Below are 17,152 nucleotides of genomic sequence, written 5' to 3'. Positions count from 1 at the left end.
CATGAATACATCCCACGGCACCTGACCAAGCAGATTCCTGATGAGGTCAAAGTCTACTCTCCTGAAATCCAGGGTGGTGAGCTTACAATGCACCTTCTTCACTGCCCTGAGGATCTCGAATTCCACCATTTCATGGTCACTGCAGCCAAGGCTGCCTGAGAACTTAACATTCCCAACTAGTCCCTCCGTGTTGGTGAGAACAAGGTCCAGCACGGCAACTTTCTTCGTTGGTTCCCCGACCATTTGGAGAAAGAAATTCTCATCCATGCATTCCAGGAACTGCCTGGATTGTTTTTCCCCTGCTGTGTCGTCTCTCCAACAGATGTCGGGGTGGTTGAAGTCCCCCATGAGGACCAGGGCTTGTGAATGTGAGGCTGCTCCTACCTGCCTATAGAGGGACTCAACTGCTTGGTCTCCAAGGTCAGGTGGCCTATAGCAGACCCCCACTGTAACATAACCTTTCCCTGCCTTCCCTTTAATCCTAACCCAAATCAGGATATGTATGTCATATATACATGTGAACCATATATACGTTTACTGAATCACATATACATTTACTGACCTTGAAAAAGGCTTCAATAAAAGCATGTGAAAAATTTCCAAAACAAAATGTTGTATACTAATTCTCTAGTGAAACATATCACTCCTCTTCAGAAAAAACATTAACTCTCTATAGATTGATACCCTCTGTTTCTGAAAACAGTAAAATAATTCTTACCTTGCGCCTGGAGCTTTCTTAAAAGCTTTGCGTCGGTGTTATCTAGAAATTTGGAACTACCAACATTCGGAGGTCGGCCTTTGCGTCGTCTCATTCTTGACTCCTCTCTAGAGTGCTGTCTGTCTGGATTTGGTGGTCGTCCTCTACGCCCTTCCATAGCTCTGATACGGGGAATGACTTCCTCTTCCTTCAGAAGACACCACTGCACACCCTTTTAATCGACACATTTCAGAAACAGGTATTATAAACACAGATTTAAAAAAGGAAAAATAAATCTAAGACACTTGAGAACATGAACAGAAAGAGGTTTAGGGTTTTTTCCTCCTTTTTTTGTTATATACTATTTGGGTAGTACAATGTTTTGATGATGCACAGAAGTTCTATATTGAGAATTATCCTTACAAACGTTTGTAAATTGTACTACTATGCAAGATCTTGAACATAATTCAGTGACATACACAGTTATTACCTAGCACGTATGCCACTACTTCATTATTTTTAATTATTTGTGACAAAATTGCTTATTGTTCAACCCTTTTTAAAAGGCAAAACAGATTCTTCCTTAAACACAAAAATAACTACTCTGCTTTCACATAATCAACTGCTCAATGTGAATGAAAAAATATGTCAAGTCACTGTCTTCCAACTGTTAAGTGTTTACAGAAATTTACACATACATAACAAGCAAACGCAGTAGTATATTTTCACATAGTGCTTTCTGGGGTGTTGTAGATCTCAAAAACTGAGTCAAAAAAACACAAACTCATTTTAATCTTGAGGTTTTGTTTAGTACAATTTAGGTCTCCCCTCCTTCACTGCAAGAAAATTAATTTCTGTGCCAACTTGAAGCAATGAAAAGTTTATAAAAGTCCATCTATCTGAACTAGAACTTATGGCAGCTATATTCCCCAGCTAAGCAAAGTATGCAGCAATAGATTCAAGTCTTTCTTTCACTATTATTATTGGGTTTTTGTGGAATCTCAAAAACAAATACCGAAATACTTTGGTTAATACAAATACCCATTAGTCCTCACATAAAAATAGTTTAACTGATAAAAAGTAGAATTTATTGCATCTACTGAGCAGAAAGGGAACACAGTCTATCCAAATCTGTTTCACTGAACATGAGTATTTCAGAATTATAACACCTTTTAATATATTCATAAGTTTTTGAAAAATGCTGGAAAAAAGGTAAGCTAAGTATCCTTCAGGACTACTCCACAATTTGCCTTAAAAAGATTTATAAAGATTTTGAAAATGTCTGCTAAAGCACAAATGAATGTTGATAACTTAAAACACATTAATTAAATATCAGAAAAAATCACTTTATCACTTCAGAAAAAATACCTTTGCGTGACCAACGTTTTCACATTTTTAAGTATATAAATACTGAAAATTGCTGTGCCATAAAATGTTTTTATTTGGTTATTCTGATAACTTATCTTTTAATTCTTCCTGCTTATTCTTCATAATTACAAATGTTTAATGTAAGGTTTGACAAAAGAAGTGGCATTTTGCTAATGAAACATTCAGATTCCAAGGAAGTTATCAGTATCTGCAAAGATACCTTTTTATAAAGTCTGAATCACTCCCAGGTAAGACCATCCCAAGAGTACATCTCACACTTAATGACATTCCAAATGGCTTTTTTATTAGCTATGTTCCTAAAAACAAGCTGTTCAGAATCATGACCCTATCACTATGCGTACATCATTACTAAGGACTTTTGAATCCCAAACAGTTACTTCTACCACTTAAAAGAAGTTAATTAATTTTCTATCTTTAAGAGTACTACTTAGGTGTACACTTTCATTTCACTGTCTACCACCTGACTTAAAATTTATCACAGGTTCAGTCTGTAGGGCAATGTCAGCTTGATTTAATAGTATTCTTATCACCTCCATGAACCTCCACCCTAGGAAACCTTATCCCATAAACTGCAAGTACCAGAGGGAAGAAAAAAAAAGGGGGGGGGGAGAAGCAGCCATAACGCGAGAAGTACTACCTTAGATCCTGCAATGGAAATTGCTCTTGCTCTGTGTTTGTATTTTCTATGGTTAATGATAAGAACAAATATGCAGAAAAGAGCAAGATGGAGGTCCAAAAGATTGTTAGTGCCACAGAGACTGTGGATATATATTACATTTTCCTAATGACTTTCAAAATAGAAGCTAGAGGCCATCAAATGAAGCTGGTAGAAGGTTCAATGAGCAAAAGGAACTGGCATTTCAAGAAACGAGGAGAAGACTGTTTAATGTCCTGCCAAAGGACACTGTAGATGCAACAAGATTCCACAAGTTTAGGAGAGGACAAGACAGTAATAGTCCAGAACAGGTCCATTAAGGGTTAAGCATGAGTTAATTGACCATCTGTGTTTTGTGCTCTAATATATTTTAAAATCTGACCCAAAAAAATTTCTAATTAAAGAACATACAATCTGATATTCTGTGGATTTTCAATATTCCAAATAAAAAATATGGGGGTTCTGCCCAACACAGGAGAAACAAGGGCTTCTATAAAATCTAAGCTTCACTACACAAGCATTAGAGAAAAAATGGGAACCACAATATGAATTGTTCTGGTTTATTTTTGAAACTAATCAAAATAATAACTTAATTGAATTTCTCGCCTTCAGTCATCTACCACTTGTTGCAGTACTGAACTGTGATCAGGACATTTGCCAAAAGGCAGCAGATAACTATGCGTGGAAGTAGAAACAAGCGCAGAGACTGTTAACCAAACTAACAAACAAAACCATAGGCACTCTTCAAGAAGCAGAGACTTCCTAATAAATTTCAGATTAGATTTGTGAGAAAAAGTCAACAACAAAGCTTTCTAATCTGAATTTCAGAATTCATAAAAGGACAAACATTTTAAATTCTAGTTTCTAGAAAAGGAAGCAAATAATTACTACTACATTACAAACGCATGACAGCTGATTTTATAGTTGGCTGTTCTATATGGTATTTCTATTTCATTTGTAATAAACACTTTAAACTTCTAAATACTTATATACAGAATAAGTCTCTTAATTAAGGCATAATAAGCTTAAGAATTGGCTTAAAAGAGGAAGACTTCACACCTTATAAAGACACACTGTCTTTGTTCTAAGGTAGGACCATAATGAGATCCTCTGAGAAAGGCTAATGTACATAGGAGTCACCTCACACTAAGGACATAAGAAAAAGTACTTCAAGCACTTTCCTCCTTTCCTGTTCCTGAAAATTCAGTTGCCTTCCTAGGCAGGCATTAAGACCAGTTAGAAAAAAAAAAAATTACATTATTTTCACAGCTTTATGCAAAATATTATTGGGGAAAAGAGTGCATGCCATGTTTACCACTATTTTATGATTACTCCAAGAGTTATACACAGTTTAAAAAGTCTGTATTTTGCCCTTACTGACATCTCATCTTCAAATTAAACGGATCTGAAATGCTGCATGGAGAGTCAAGTTTTCTCTAACTACATAATAACCCTGTGAAGGGAAGGGCTGAAAGAGCTGGGAACGTTCAGCCTGCAGAAGAGGAGGCTCAGGATGATCTCACCAATGTGTATAAATACCCAAAGGGAGGGTGCAAAGAGGACACAGCCAGCCTCTTATCAGAGGTGCCCAGTGACAGGACAAGAGTCCTATGCACAAACTGAAACACAGGAGGTTCCCTCTGAACATCAGGAAGCATTTTGTCACCACGACAGTGACTGAGAACTGTAACAGGGGGCTCAGGGAGGCTGTGTGGTCTCCTACTTGAGAGATTTTCAACAGCTGTCTAGACATGGTCCTAAGTATCTGACTCTAGGTGACCCCTCTGGAGCAAGGGGGTTTCAACAAGGTGCACCTCCAGAGATCCCTTCAACCATTCTGTGATGGATATTCTTACTGTTATATACTAATCAAAGCCAGCAAGATGCAATCTTAGGGCACAGTTCAGTGTCACTCCATAACACTCTCTTCCATCTGCTACTTGAGACAGTATTCCTATCCACATTACTCGAACTCATAATGATCCATGACCTCCCCATACCCGCAAATCACACTAATCTTTCTAAACCACAGCAGTTTAAATCCTCCAGTTTCTGTCACTGAATTTCCACATTTGCCAAACTTAAAACACTACTCTGACCCTACTATTTAATGGCCCACTTCTGCCAGATACAGTTCTCTGCGAAAGCAGTTAATCACTGCTTTGATAACCCACAGTATCTGGTTGCTTGTGTACCAAGAGAGAGAAACACAGAAGCAGGTAATCCATGTGGTTTTGGCTTCCTAGAAGTAATTCTTCAATATAACTGATCTAGCCCTTAGATAATTTTCTTCACATCTTGTTCCATCTTTGAGCTTTGTGAAACTTACCAAACCACTTTGGATGCATGCTGCATGTCTCAAAAGATGACAGAAACACATAACGAAAAAAGGGAAGAGTAACCATGAAAGGCTATACAGAATAATCAAAATTAACAGCAAAAGCAGAAATAAAATTCCTGGAATTACCTCCAGACATCCAGGAAGGTATCATTATCAAATTCTGTTTTGAACCTGGACAGTTCAAAGAATTTCAGTAAAAATGTGCAAATTTTCTTCATAAAGTATAAGTATCATATACTGTTTTACTAAGTGCAGATTATCAACCTGAGTGTAGCTCAACTGTCTACATGATAATCTCATTCAATATCTCATACATAAAATGTAAAATATATTTCAGCACATCTGCCCCCGGTCTCTTTTTTTTTTTTTTAACAAGAAAACTTTTCTTTTCTCTAACCAAGTCTCAATAGAACCTACCATGAACTACACAAGCAGAAGCTACAGTGAGATGTAAAGCAACTTAATATTCATATTGCCAGCGCTGCCTACAGAAACCTACCATTCCTGATGCCTTCATTCTGAAGTTTTACAGAATCAAGGTAGGGCAAAATCTGCAAATCATCTCATGAATTAAAGAGAGAAGACAGAGACAAATAGAGAAAGGGAAAAGACTAATGAAGTAATATGGACAACAGACACAAAAAAGGCAACAGAGTAAAAAGAAACCAGATACCCAGACATTACACTATGTCCACAGTATAAGGAATTCTTTCAGTCAAGCTATTCAGGCACATAGTGAAGTTCACAACTACATGACCCTGTAACTCTTGTTTTATGAAGGCAAAACATGAAGGGGGTTTAGCAATGTTTTACCCTGTAAGCCAGGAATTGGGAAGCACTATCTAGAAGTATCTGCTTACCATGAACTCAGACTTTATTGCTTTCCAATTTATGTAAACGTTATGTATTTCTAAAGGGTATCACAAGGACATAAGTTTTAACTAGAGCCTGAATTCAAGATTTCTGAGAGTGTGATGTCTGTCCACATTCCTGTAGTAACACATTCAGAATACGTATCTTTTAAAGAAGCAAATATATTCACTGTCAGAAGTGCAAAAACTTTTGTGCACATTCTGAAAAAACGGCAACATGACCAAAATATATTAACACAGTATGGCACAAACACAGTATTCATTTCCTTAAAATTCTAATTTTCCTTATCCTTGCGTCGTTTATCTATGCAAAGTCTAACAGTTCTATCACCGTAAAGTATAACTAGTATAACTCAGCATTCCTTCCTATTAAAAACTCATGCTTCAGGAAGCTCAGACGCTATTCTCAATACCGGAACACTTGTATTTAAACATGTATTTTCTATATATTATGCACATGAATACATGAAAAGTGTGTGAATTAACACATACACATAAAATTACTAACAATATTAGGTTTATACAGGAAAAGAAGAAATAGAATTTTAGTCAGAAATATCTGAACACTGACTAATACAAAATATGTAGCTCAGAGTTCTTTCGTACTAGAGAAGTCCAAGGCTCAGAGCTGATCATAAGGCATGCTGAACTCCTACAAGCTCCTAATAAAATCACTGAGAGGAGCGGTTATCAACACTGCCCAGGATCAAGCTCTCAGCATCCCAATATAACTACTATTAAGAAATACTCACAATTTTAAGAAAGAATTAGCTAAAAACAGGCAATGCTTGTAGCAAAAATTACTTCACCTAAATTTAAGTTAATGTTCCTTGGATCAAAGACTTTACTTTTTAAAAAGTGGATACCTGCGGTCCATCTCTGGCTTCATAGAAGTCACCCACTCCTATTTTTGCACTGAAGCTGAAATTGTCCCTTGAGATATCCATTATTCCATTTCTGCTGAGATACTGAAAAAATCACATATTTTTCCACTTCAGCTTGTAAATAATTACAACTCAGCTTTGATGTACAGCTAACTTTGTGAGTGTCATGTTTTGCATATTCTATCAAAGGGGTACACATTTATGGGAGATCAGATCAGTAACAGACTGAGATACATTACGCCCAACATCTTGAAAAAAAAAAATCTTTATCGGAGGAAAAAAAATGGCATTTTTTAATTGCTAGCATGCTTTGTAGCATTAGAACACAGAAGTTAAAAAAAGGAATATACCTTTACTACTTCAGGATACTGTCTTAGCTTCTTTCCACAAGGTGCAAAATATGCTACTTCTCCTTGAAGACGACCACCAAAGTTTCTTATTCGGGTTTCTCTTTGCCAGCTAGAGTAATATGAAATAGGTGCATACAAAACATTAAAAAAAAAAAGTAATTAATGCCAATTTAAGGTTTTTACATAAAAGGAAAAAGGTACATATCCAAAATGTGATGAGAAAATCATAAATAAAATAGGCAAAACCAGAAGTTGTTATTATTTAGACTGTTCAAACTCAGACCATATATAAATATATTTATATCAAGCTACTTATACATTACCAGATTTTAAATGGCTTAGCATTATATTTCAGGGAGTTATTTGGAGTCCGTACTGTCTCAGAGCTATCAGGACTATATTCTAGTGGCAAAACTCGTAAGAGATAGGTCATGTTTGCAAAAGAGAAAATTTGATACCAAAAATTAACACATGAAATATATTCACACTTTTAAAGAGATCCACAATCACTGTGAGTTGGAAATCTAAATCATTGAAGCTCTTTCCTTATTATTCAGTCTCAAAATTTTTTAAAGTGCCATCTCTGTACCAACTGACTTTTGGAAGTATTTTCTCCCTTCAAGGACTATAAAGTGAATAGATAACCTACCCATATTCCAGAGGAACACGCAGCTCCCTTTCATCTGTTACTCTTCGTCTTTTTGAAATACCTAAAACAAAATTTCTGATTAAATAACTAAGAAAATTTACAAAATGAAGACATGTTCCTAAAAATATATTTTATCCTTATATCCCCAGACCAAAAGATAAATTATTTTTACATTCAAGCATTAAGAAAAGTAACATAACTTTTCTACTTCTGAAATACATTGTCCTCTAAATTTCCTTTAACCCCTTCTTCTAAAATTGTAAACAGAAAAAAACCTATATGCCATACTGAACTGCTTGCCTTGTTTGACTCTCTCAGATATGGCTAATAGAATTCCTTGCATACCCGTTTTTCTATATACTAGACCATATTTAGTTTTTTTCAGTATAGAAGTTGAAAACGAAAACACTCTTTACTTTAAAAATCCAGACATTTGCAGTAAACCGGCAAATGTAGAAAATTTTCAGGATTATTCAAGCTTTTCAAAGTTCAATCAGATGTTGTGTGCTAGTCAAGAGACTGAACCAATAACATGATAAAGAATTGCCAAACGTGGGGTTTTACAGAGTGCCAAATGTCCATACTTTTCTCAGGCCTCACTGAGAGAGCCGTAGGACACAAACTTATGTACAGACACAGACTTTTGGAAGATTTATTTCTCAAAAAGATAGTCTGGACCTTGTGTAAAGAATGTGTCATATCTCTTCCCTGTAGCAATGCACGCGAGACAGTATAATTATCATACTGAACCCCTGAAACTTCCTCCAACCTCTTACAGCCAGGAGGAGTGTCATACAGTGCAATGGCACAGGTTTCCAACAGAGATGCCTGCACGATTTGGAAGACTGCCAAGAGTCCTCTAAAGAAAGCACTGAAGAACTTCCCATGCTTGGACGCCAAAGTTCTTGGACACGTTTGCAGTCTTAAACTAACATGATTATTACATTGAGTCTAATAGTCACAGTGGAGGGAGGGAAACTGCCTGTCCAAATACGAACAAATTGAGAAGACAAGTTGTCCACTGAAAAACAGATCCAGAGAAGAGACACACACCTCTTCAGTAACTGACAACCTTTAGGTAAAATGAGCACAAAGAATATTTTAATTGTATTACAGTGATTCTTACTAGAAATAACTACTATACCTAGAACAAGGACATAAAATTATTTTTTCTACGTTCCACCTCCCTAAACAGATAAAAATCTCCTACGAGCCTTTTCAAAGCATCATAAACCAACACAGATTCCTAGGCAAAAAAACTAACTTTATCATTTTACAACTTGGATTAATCCTAACGCATGGGAAATCTTTTATAATCTGTGAAATTAATAGGCCTGGTTCTGGGAAAAATATGAAGTAGATTGCATTACACTGCTTCGAAGTTAATATACTTGATGACAAGGAATTAAATTCCTATTACACTGAATCTAAATATACAGACCAGTTTATGAGCGGATGTCCCAATTTAAAATCTACTGGCTTGCATGTTAATTAAGTATCAAGTAGTAGATACGCAATTTAATTGTCACCATGCAAACTGAGAAGTGTGACTTTCAATTGCTAAATGTTACAAAATTAGTCACAAAATTAGGATTATAAACATACAGGCAAATGCTAAATGCATTTTTATGAACCTTTTAAAAATAATTATTTGCACATAATGCATAAATTTGACTGATAACTTTGAAAGAATAATGAATAAATTTATATTTTAACTAAATACAGTTTATAAGGTATAATAAAACTATAATGCATAGAAATTATAAATAAATAAGAATAACTAGTTTAGAATAAAATGGTAAATAACAAAGACTAAATAATGAAGAGTTCTAATGTAATAAATATCAACTCTGGCTATTTCATCCTACCTTTTCTCAAATAATTATATAAGCTAAAATGTTCTGGACTAGGTATAAAGATCTGCTAGAGTACAAATGAGAACTTGCAATTCTGCTGACTGATTCTAATACCTGTTGCCATCAGAGAACAGCCCAGGTTGGAAGAGACCTCAAAAGACCATCCGATCCAATCTTTCTTGGGAAAGGGAGCTCAGATGGGATTGTCTAGCACCCTGTCCAACCACATCTTGAAAACTGCCAGTGACAGGGACTCTACCATAACCCTGGAGAGGTTGTTCCAGTGAATGACTGTTCTTATTGTAAGGAATTTATTTCTTATGTCAAGATATAACTTGATAGTAGTATCTAAACTACTTCTATTACAACTTTTACAACACATGTTACTTAGATGTTACACTATACTATAACAAAGGACATTCAGATACCACAGTGTGTACTTGGTGTAAGAGTAGATGGTGCTGTCCCAAGAAACACCGCAGGCTGGGACTCAGGACATAAGGCAGCTGGTGCAGAGCTTGGGGTCTTTGCTACTTGGAGATTGAGCGGTGTGGAATGAGCTGCAAGACCAATGGAAGAGCTTTTCACAGAGGATGAAGTTTTATTCAGTTTCAGTGGAGTTTTTTCTCCCTCAGTGTCTGTATCTGATTCATCTTGATCTTTATCGTCATCATCTTCATCCTCAGACCCTTCTGTATCCGACTCAGAATTACTGTCAGACTCTGCTTAAAAAAAAGTGTGGCAAAAGGCACATTATGACTTGATAACTAACTGCAAATGCATTTAAGTGGCGACACTTGCAAAGTCTTTTGTCTTAAAAAAGCTTTTCCGATTTCAATTTTTTTTTTATAAAATCTCTTTGAGCATAAATAGAAGGTTATAATTAACTACATAATCTTTAAAACTACTACAATTATGACAGCATAAAGTAATTCTGCATGATAATGCACTGTTGTTTTGAACAGAATTCTTTTGTTTTTCCATGAGGAGATGAGAGACAGAAGCTGCAGGATTTTGAGACTGTTTGCCCTAGCATGAGCTACAGCCAAGACATTCCCTGGGACCCAGGCAGTGGTTGAACACTACCAAAGGAAAGGCACTTCACAGGTTGTGAAATCCAGCATGAAGAGGAAGCAGATGACAGAACTGGGTACGGGCTGAAAGGTGTCAGAATTGGAAGTGTAGCAATGTGGACAAAGGAAGAGTTGAAGCATAGATAGGATATGGAACTAAAGATAGGCTACAGCTGTGAGGAAAAAAAAGAGTTCGTACAGGGGGTGGATGAGAGGAGGAAAGAAAACGATTAAGGCGGAGCTGGATCCAAGGGATATCGGTACACAGGGAAGAAAGGAGTGACTGGATATACAATCACCTTTTTAAAACAGGCCCTGCCTCTCTGAACTGTTTAAAAGCCTTTCAAATAGTGGTCTGAATGCTGTCTATAACTGCAGCCCTTGCAACTGTCCTGGTACTTTAATCTTGCTCATTGACTACTGCGCTCCTGAATGAAGCCTAGAAACATGCTTTTCTTGCAGCTCTTGACAATTTGAAGGCCTTTGTTTAGTTCCTCTCTGGTTGGGGAAGCCTGTTGTGTCTATGGGCTCTGACTGCCAGAATAATTAACCATCAACCAGCCTATTCTCTCCACCCCCCTCCTAGGCACCTTGCCACATAAGCAGCACACGAGCTGCAGGCTGGGTGATTGATGTGGAAGGTAGGTCTCCGAAAGCCTTTCCAGAAGGCAGTGGAGCACTATACCAGGACAGCTGAAAGTATACTTGCCATATGACCAAGTATCAGAGTACCCAAGACACAACAATGGGGGACTGGGAGACATGTCCTACTTTCCAAGATCATATGTAAGACACTCTGTGGGCTATGCAGCCCCAAAATTTCCTACTCCTATTTTAAAATATGGTGGGAAATGCATGTTTTGAACACTCAAAAAAAAAAAAAGTTTCTGCTTTTCCTATTAAAAAGTTTAAACCACCTGATTGGCTATCATCAGAATCATCATCTTCATCGTCCTCATCTTCATCTTCATCGTCGTCATCGTCATCATTTGAGTCGTCAGAGTCCTTACTGCTGGGGGCATCTGAGTCCACCCCTCTGAACTGCTCCACAACCAATTTTGCAGAATGAAGGCGGTGTTCTGTTTTTACTGCATTTGCTGCATTATTGCTGACTGGTTTATCCTTTCCTGAACCAGGTAACACAGGAGAGGTAGAGGGCGTGACAGGTGTCCGGTTACCAGTTGTTTTTTTCCCACATGCACTCAAGTTTACTGGCAAAGAAAAGGGGGTGCTACTAGAAATGGCTACACTTTCGTTGATCTTGGTCTGGGATTTCAGTTTCGTAGTAAGTGCAAGAGGAGCTTCCTGGATGACGCTCTGAATAACTCCATTGGGTTGGTGATTACCTAAAAGTGCATTTGACAGGAATGGATTAGAATGGTTGTTTTCCAAGGATGTGAGTTTTTGATGAGCTGGTGAACAAGGTGTCGGTTTCGGGCTTGACAAAGCTGCAATAACCTTCTTCAGGTTCTTAGATGATTCCTGTTTCTTTAGATGTGCTGCTGGGAATGTCTGTTTATATTGTTCCTAAAGAAGTAAGAAGACAGAGGAATAAAATGTGGTTATTGGGATATTTGTTTGTTTGGTTTTTATTCAGGCAGGTAAACTCTATGAAATCTTAAACATCTGATAAGCTATTTTTAGTAGGTCAAAAGTAGGTGCTAGCTACAACAGAAGAGATGAGTAACTAAGAGTTATATAAGTCTCTCTCCTGATTTTCACTGTAAATCCAGTAGGAAGAGACAAATTGAACTCAAGATGAAGCTGATCTAAATTATGTAGGGAAGCGTTTCCTCTTGCTACATCACTCCAGACAGTGATTTTCTTAAAGATATTAAACATCTTGAAAAAATTTTAAAAAGACACTACTCTTATGTACTGGCATAGAAAAAAACCCAAAAAATGCTTTTTACTCATTTCAGCATAGAAAATCTCATTAGTGAATGTAAAACTGGCTTTAGTACATTATTAATTTTAAACCATCAGGTAAATACAACACACTAATGGCTACAATACTAGCAGAAAACCAAGAGAAGGCTCGTAGCATAGAAAAATGTTATTAAAAAAAAAAAAAAGGAAAAAAGGTGTTACTCAGAAGTACCATGATATGCTAGCTTTTTTAACTCTGAAAAGTAGTACTTGAAAATTCTTCAGGTAAAACAATCTGTAGTGGCATACAGAAATGCATGTAAAGCTTACACTGTCTTTAGTCTCAAGACTCTTCTAAGGAAAAAGAAAATACATCATCTTTGATGGAAAAAATAATAATATGTATAAATATGGTGCATTTTAAATCAGTTTTAAAATATTAGGTAAAATACAATACATTCTTGAAATTACTAACATTTAAAACTGAATATGAAATTTTGAAAACCTGTAAAATAAGTATTTACACAGTGCATGTTTCCAGTAAAATTTTCAAAGAAATCAAACCACTCAATATTAGATGTATCATTAGCTAAAGACTCATAACCTAAATTTGACAGCAGAAGCCTCTTTCAAAGGCAGATGTATGTTTTACTAATTATAATTTATTTAAACATTACAGGTAAACTACTAGCTTATTTGAATTTTATGAAGTAACTGGGTGTTGAAGGGAAAAATAGTGTTTCTCTTCTGGTCTAGGAACAAAAACCACATGATAAAAACATTTTTCAGTCCTCACCGAGGACTGTGAGTTAACTGTGAATCAGAGTTCAGCTTACTCTTAATCAATACTACTTAGTTTAAAGCAAAGTTTGTTTCTAATAATGAAACTTGCCTCGGTAAATGTACTTTTTAATGTAATTATATATATAACTATATATATCAAGCCTCAAATGTTTCTAAAATGCAAGATTTTTGCTCTCTGCTAATCCCTATTCAAATCTAGAGTGAATAGAAATAATGAAAATTCATCACTAGTCACTATAATCACTATAAACAAAATAAACTGAGAATCTACAAAGAATTTTTGTAAGCTATAGAACTGTTAAGACAGACACATGTAAACATATTGTAGATATATATCAGATTGTCCTGATCAGTAAAAAGGATAATCAAATTTATTGGAATGTCCATACTGATTTTTTAACAGCTAACAGTGCATGAATAACCTTCTGCCTTTAAAGTGCAAATAAAACCCAAGGTTAAATCAAATATTTTTTTTAAAAAGACTTCAAGCTACTCTTTTTAAAATAATGATTAAAACAGGTAACTTTAATTACTCTGACTTAAAATTATCCAACCTTAAACAAAGCAAAGCTATGCTTACATGCTAGATACTGAAAGCATTAAACCAGCATTCTGACTAAAACTAAGAGAAGCACAGAAGAAACAGCCAAGCCACGCAATTTACCCATGAGTACTTTTCTTACTTTGATATTGATTTTTGCTGCTGTTTTTTCCCTGAGAGATGCATGACTAAATCCTTTGCTTTCTTCGTACCCATTATTCTCACCAGTACCCTGCTTTCATAAGAGTTGTAAAGTTTCACTATGTGATGAGCATGAAACTCAACTTTGGCATTATGTGAGAGTAAGCTGTGTATGTGATTACATCCTGTACACATTAGGGTATGTATATATGCACATGCACCACCAAGCAGATGACTTTTCTCCAAGATAAAGTTATGGAATAGCTCAAGGCACTTGTAACGTATAGCAAATCATCTCTAAAATTGAAGCTAGTATTTGCTGCTCTTTATAAAAAAGAAACCAAACCACAACAACAATTAAAAAAACCCCAACCAACCACCACAGTTCAGAACACGTATTACCCACACAATTTAGTAAATTTACATTATTCAGAATCATGAAATGGTTTGGGTTGGAAGGGACATCAAAGCTCATCCAGTCCCAACCCCCCTGCCAGCAGCAGGAACACCTTCCACTAGACCAGGTTGCTCAAAGCCTCATCCAGCCTGGCCTTAAACACTTCCAGGGAGGAGCAGCCACAGCTTCTCTGGGCAACCTGGGCCAGTGTCTGACCACCCTCACAGTGAAGAACTTCTTCCTAATATCTAATCTAAACCTGCCCTCTTTCAGCTTAAACCCATTTCCCCTTGTTTTGTCATTAACTGCCCTCATGAAAAGTCCTTCCCCAGCTTTCTTGTAGCCCCTTCAGGTACTGGGAGGCCGCTATAAGACCCCCCCGGAGCCTTCTCTTCTCCAGGCTGAACAGCCCCAACTCTAGAAATCCGTAGCAACTCTAAAAACATGTCAAAAAACCATGATATGAAAATAAATATACATATAATTTTAAAACATGGTCTTTAAAAGGCCTTGAGATCAGAATGTTGCATCTTGTTAAGCAGGCAATGCAAGTTACAAAAAAATAAAAAAGCAGTGATTTTTCACTCACCCGCTTTGATCTGATATCGCTGGTCAAAGAGATAGATTCCTCAGAGGTATTTTTATTCCCTGCTTTGAGTAGATCAGGGGAAGGAACTATGAGTTTTAAATAGGTTTCCTTTTTGGCTTGATGTACCAAAGACAAAGGTTTCACATTGGGAACCAATCCCGTAGACTGTATTACACTTGTGTGTTTGTTCACAGATTCCTCCTTTGCCTGAGAGCTTTGGAAAATAAATGGAAGCTGCTGTGACAAAACCTGAGGCTGCTTCTGCTGGGACTGGAATGATGAGTGAGTCTGGGAATCAGACACAAGAGGTATCTGCTGGTGTGTTCTTTTTTCTTGAGACTTTTCATGTTGTTTTTGTTCATCAGTTTTCATATCTGTTACGCCACTATGCATTAGCACCTGAAAAATATGAATTTTTGATTGTTCATATTAGATTAAAAAAAAAAAGTACATCATCAGTCCCCATGAAACAATTATACTATTCTTGGCAGAGGATGAACAATAATAATTTAAAAATCAATCTTGTCATGTATATATTGTTTAGGGTATTGGGTTTTTTCCCCAGATAGTTTCAGCATGTGAAGAAATTGTCCTAAACCATGGTAGTTTTTAAATGTATTTTTGTCTGTAACCCTAATGGGATACCCAATATTCCAATCTTGTTCTTCTATTGGCTACCAGGAAAAGTAACCACTTTACTAGGAAAAAAGCAACTACCAAAACAATATCAACAGTAAGATATACTTCCAATATAGTATCAGCACACAGCACTTACTTTCTGTTTTATTTCCCACTTTATAACAAAGATAAGAGTCTACCAACCATTAACTCCTAGCCCTTAAAGAACAACAAAACACACACATGCACGCACACAAAGCAAAAACCACCCCCTAGAAAACCCTGAAGCAAAACCAAAGAGAATATTCTTGGCATTCATTAACGTGTACTTAGATAACCGTGCACCGGTATAAACGTGAACAGGTCAATTTTTAACAATCAGATTTCAGTGACAAGACTCTGAGCTGCAGAGTGAGGTGTCATACCTTGTTCTTGTTTTTGTGATGTGCTTCGTTTTCAGAATCAGATTCATCATCTTCACTCTCTTCAGCACTCTGGTCCTCCTCCTCCTCCTCTTCATCCTCCTCTAAATCATCGGAGTCACTACTACTAATGCCTTCACTTGTGGTGTCTGAAGAGGAGCCCGAATCACTGTCACTGTTACTAGAGCTTTCCACTGCTTTTTTTCTGGGCTTCTACCAGGAAGATGAATGCTCTATTAATGGTTCAGTTTTAATCTGTTATATCATCTTATTATTATGCATAATCTTTAAAACAAAAAAAAAAAGTGCTCTGCAATCCTTGAACCCAACTGACTGTGAAGAAGACTAAAGAGAAAGAAGTGCTTCACAAAATGATGAAAAATGGGTCACAAGGTTCCACTAAAGTATTTTTCTGATCACACGCACTGGCAGAACAGTTGGCATCACTACATTTCAAAGCAATATATCAAATTTAGGCCTAGAAAATTGGCCTGGAATTCAGGTCTAGCAAACCTCCACAGAACTTACTGATTTAAAAAAAAATTAAAACCAAAAGCTTTATTGCAAACTAACACAGAAAGAACAATACATATTAGATTCATCATTATGTTTCAGTGACACATTCATTTAACTACATTACTTCACTTGTAATTTCACGGTATGTGCTGTTCAGCAATGTAAGGTTTTGAGGACCAAAAAGAATACACTCATCAAATTGCTTCTGGGATTTGCTTCTGGAAAATGGACCAAAACCTGCTGAAATACTTTTACAACTACATTATATTTAAATTAATGGAAAGAAGAAATCTGAAGACCAGGATGGATAAGTGAAAGAAGCAACAACACAAGAACGTAGAAAAAGAGGAAAGGTTTAAAAAAAACCCATAGGAAATCCAAATGCTGACACTGCAAGATCATGTTTTAAAGTGCAATGAAGGAGGAAAGTTAGCCTTTTGCGGAGCCAACTAAAACAAACGTGTATATTTTACAAACACGTGTGAAGAA

At 36.4% G+C, this 17,152-nt stretch overlaps 1 protein-coding gene across 1 annotated transcript; it reads right to left on the bottom strand.

The window, feature by feature from the left end:
- Positions 1-718: 718 nt before the first annotated feature.
- On the bottom strand, positions 719-16,360 carry LOC104530765 (bromodomain adjacent to zinc finger domain protein 2B-like; the record flags this gene model as incomplete). The annotated part of the gene is made up of 7 exons (XM_010175452.1): positions 719-929; positions 7,189-7,297; positions 7,838-7,898; positions 10,122-10,415; positions 11,684-12,293; positions 15,108-15,506; positions 16,151-16,360. Coding segments are annotated over 7 exons (1,894 nt in total), but the record flags the coding sequence as incomplete, so codon positions are not given.
- Positions 16,361-17,152: the final 792 nt, after the last annotated feature.

This window comes from Antrostomus carolinensis, unplaced genomic scaffold (genome assembly GCF_000700745.2).
Source record: "Antrostomus carolinensis isolate BGI_N321 unplaced genomic scaffold, ASM70074v2 scaffold25159, whole genome shotgun sequence".
Taxonomy (NCBI): Eukaryota; Metazoa; Chordata; class Aves; order Caprimulgiformes; family Caprimulgidae; genus Antrostomus; species Antrostomus carolinensis.
Note: the sequence above shows the minus strand (reverse complement) of the source record. Positions and strands in the feature narration are given on the sequence as shown.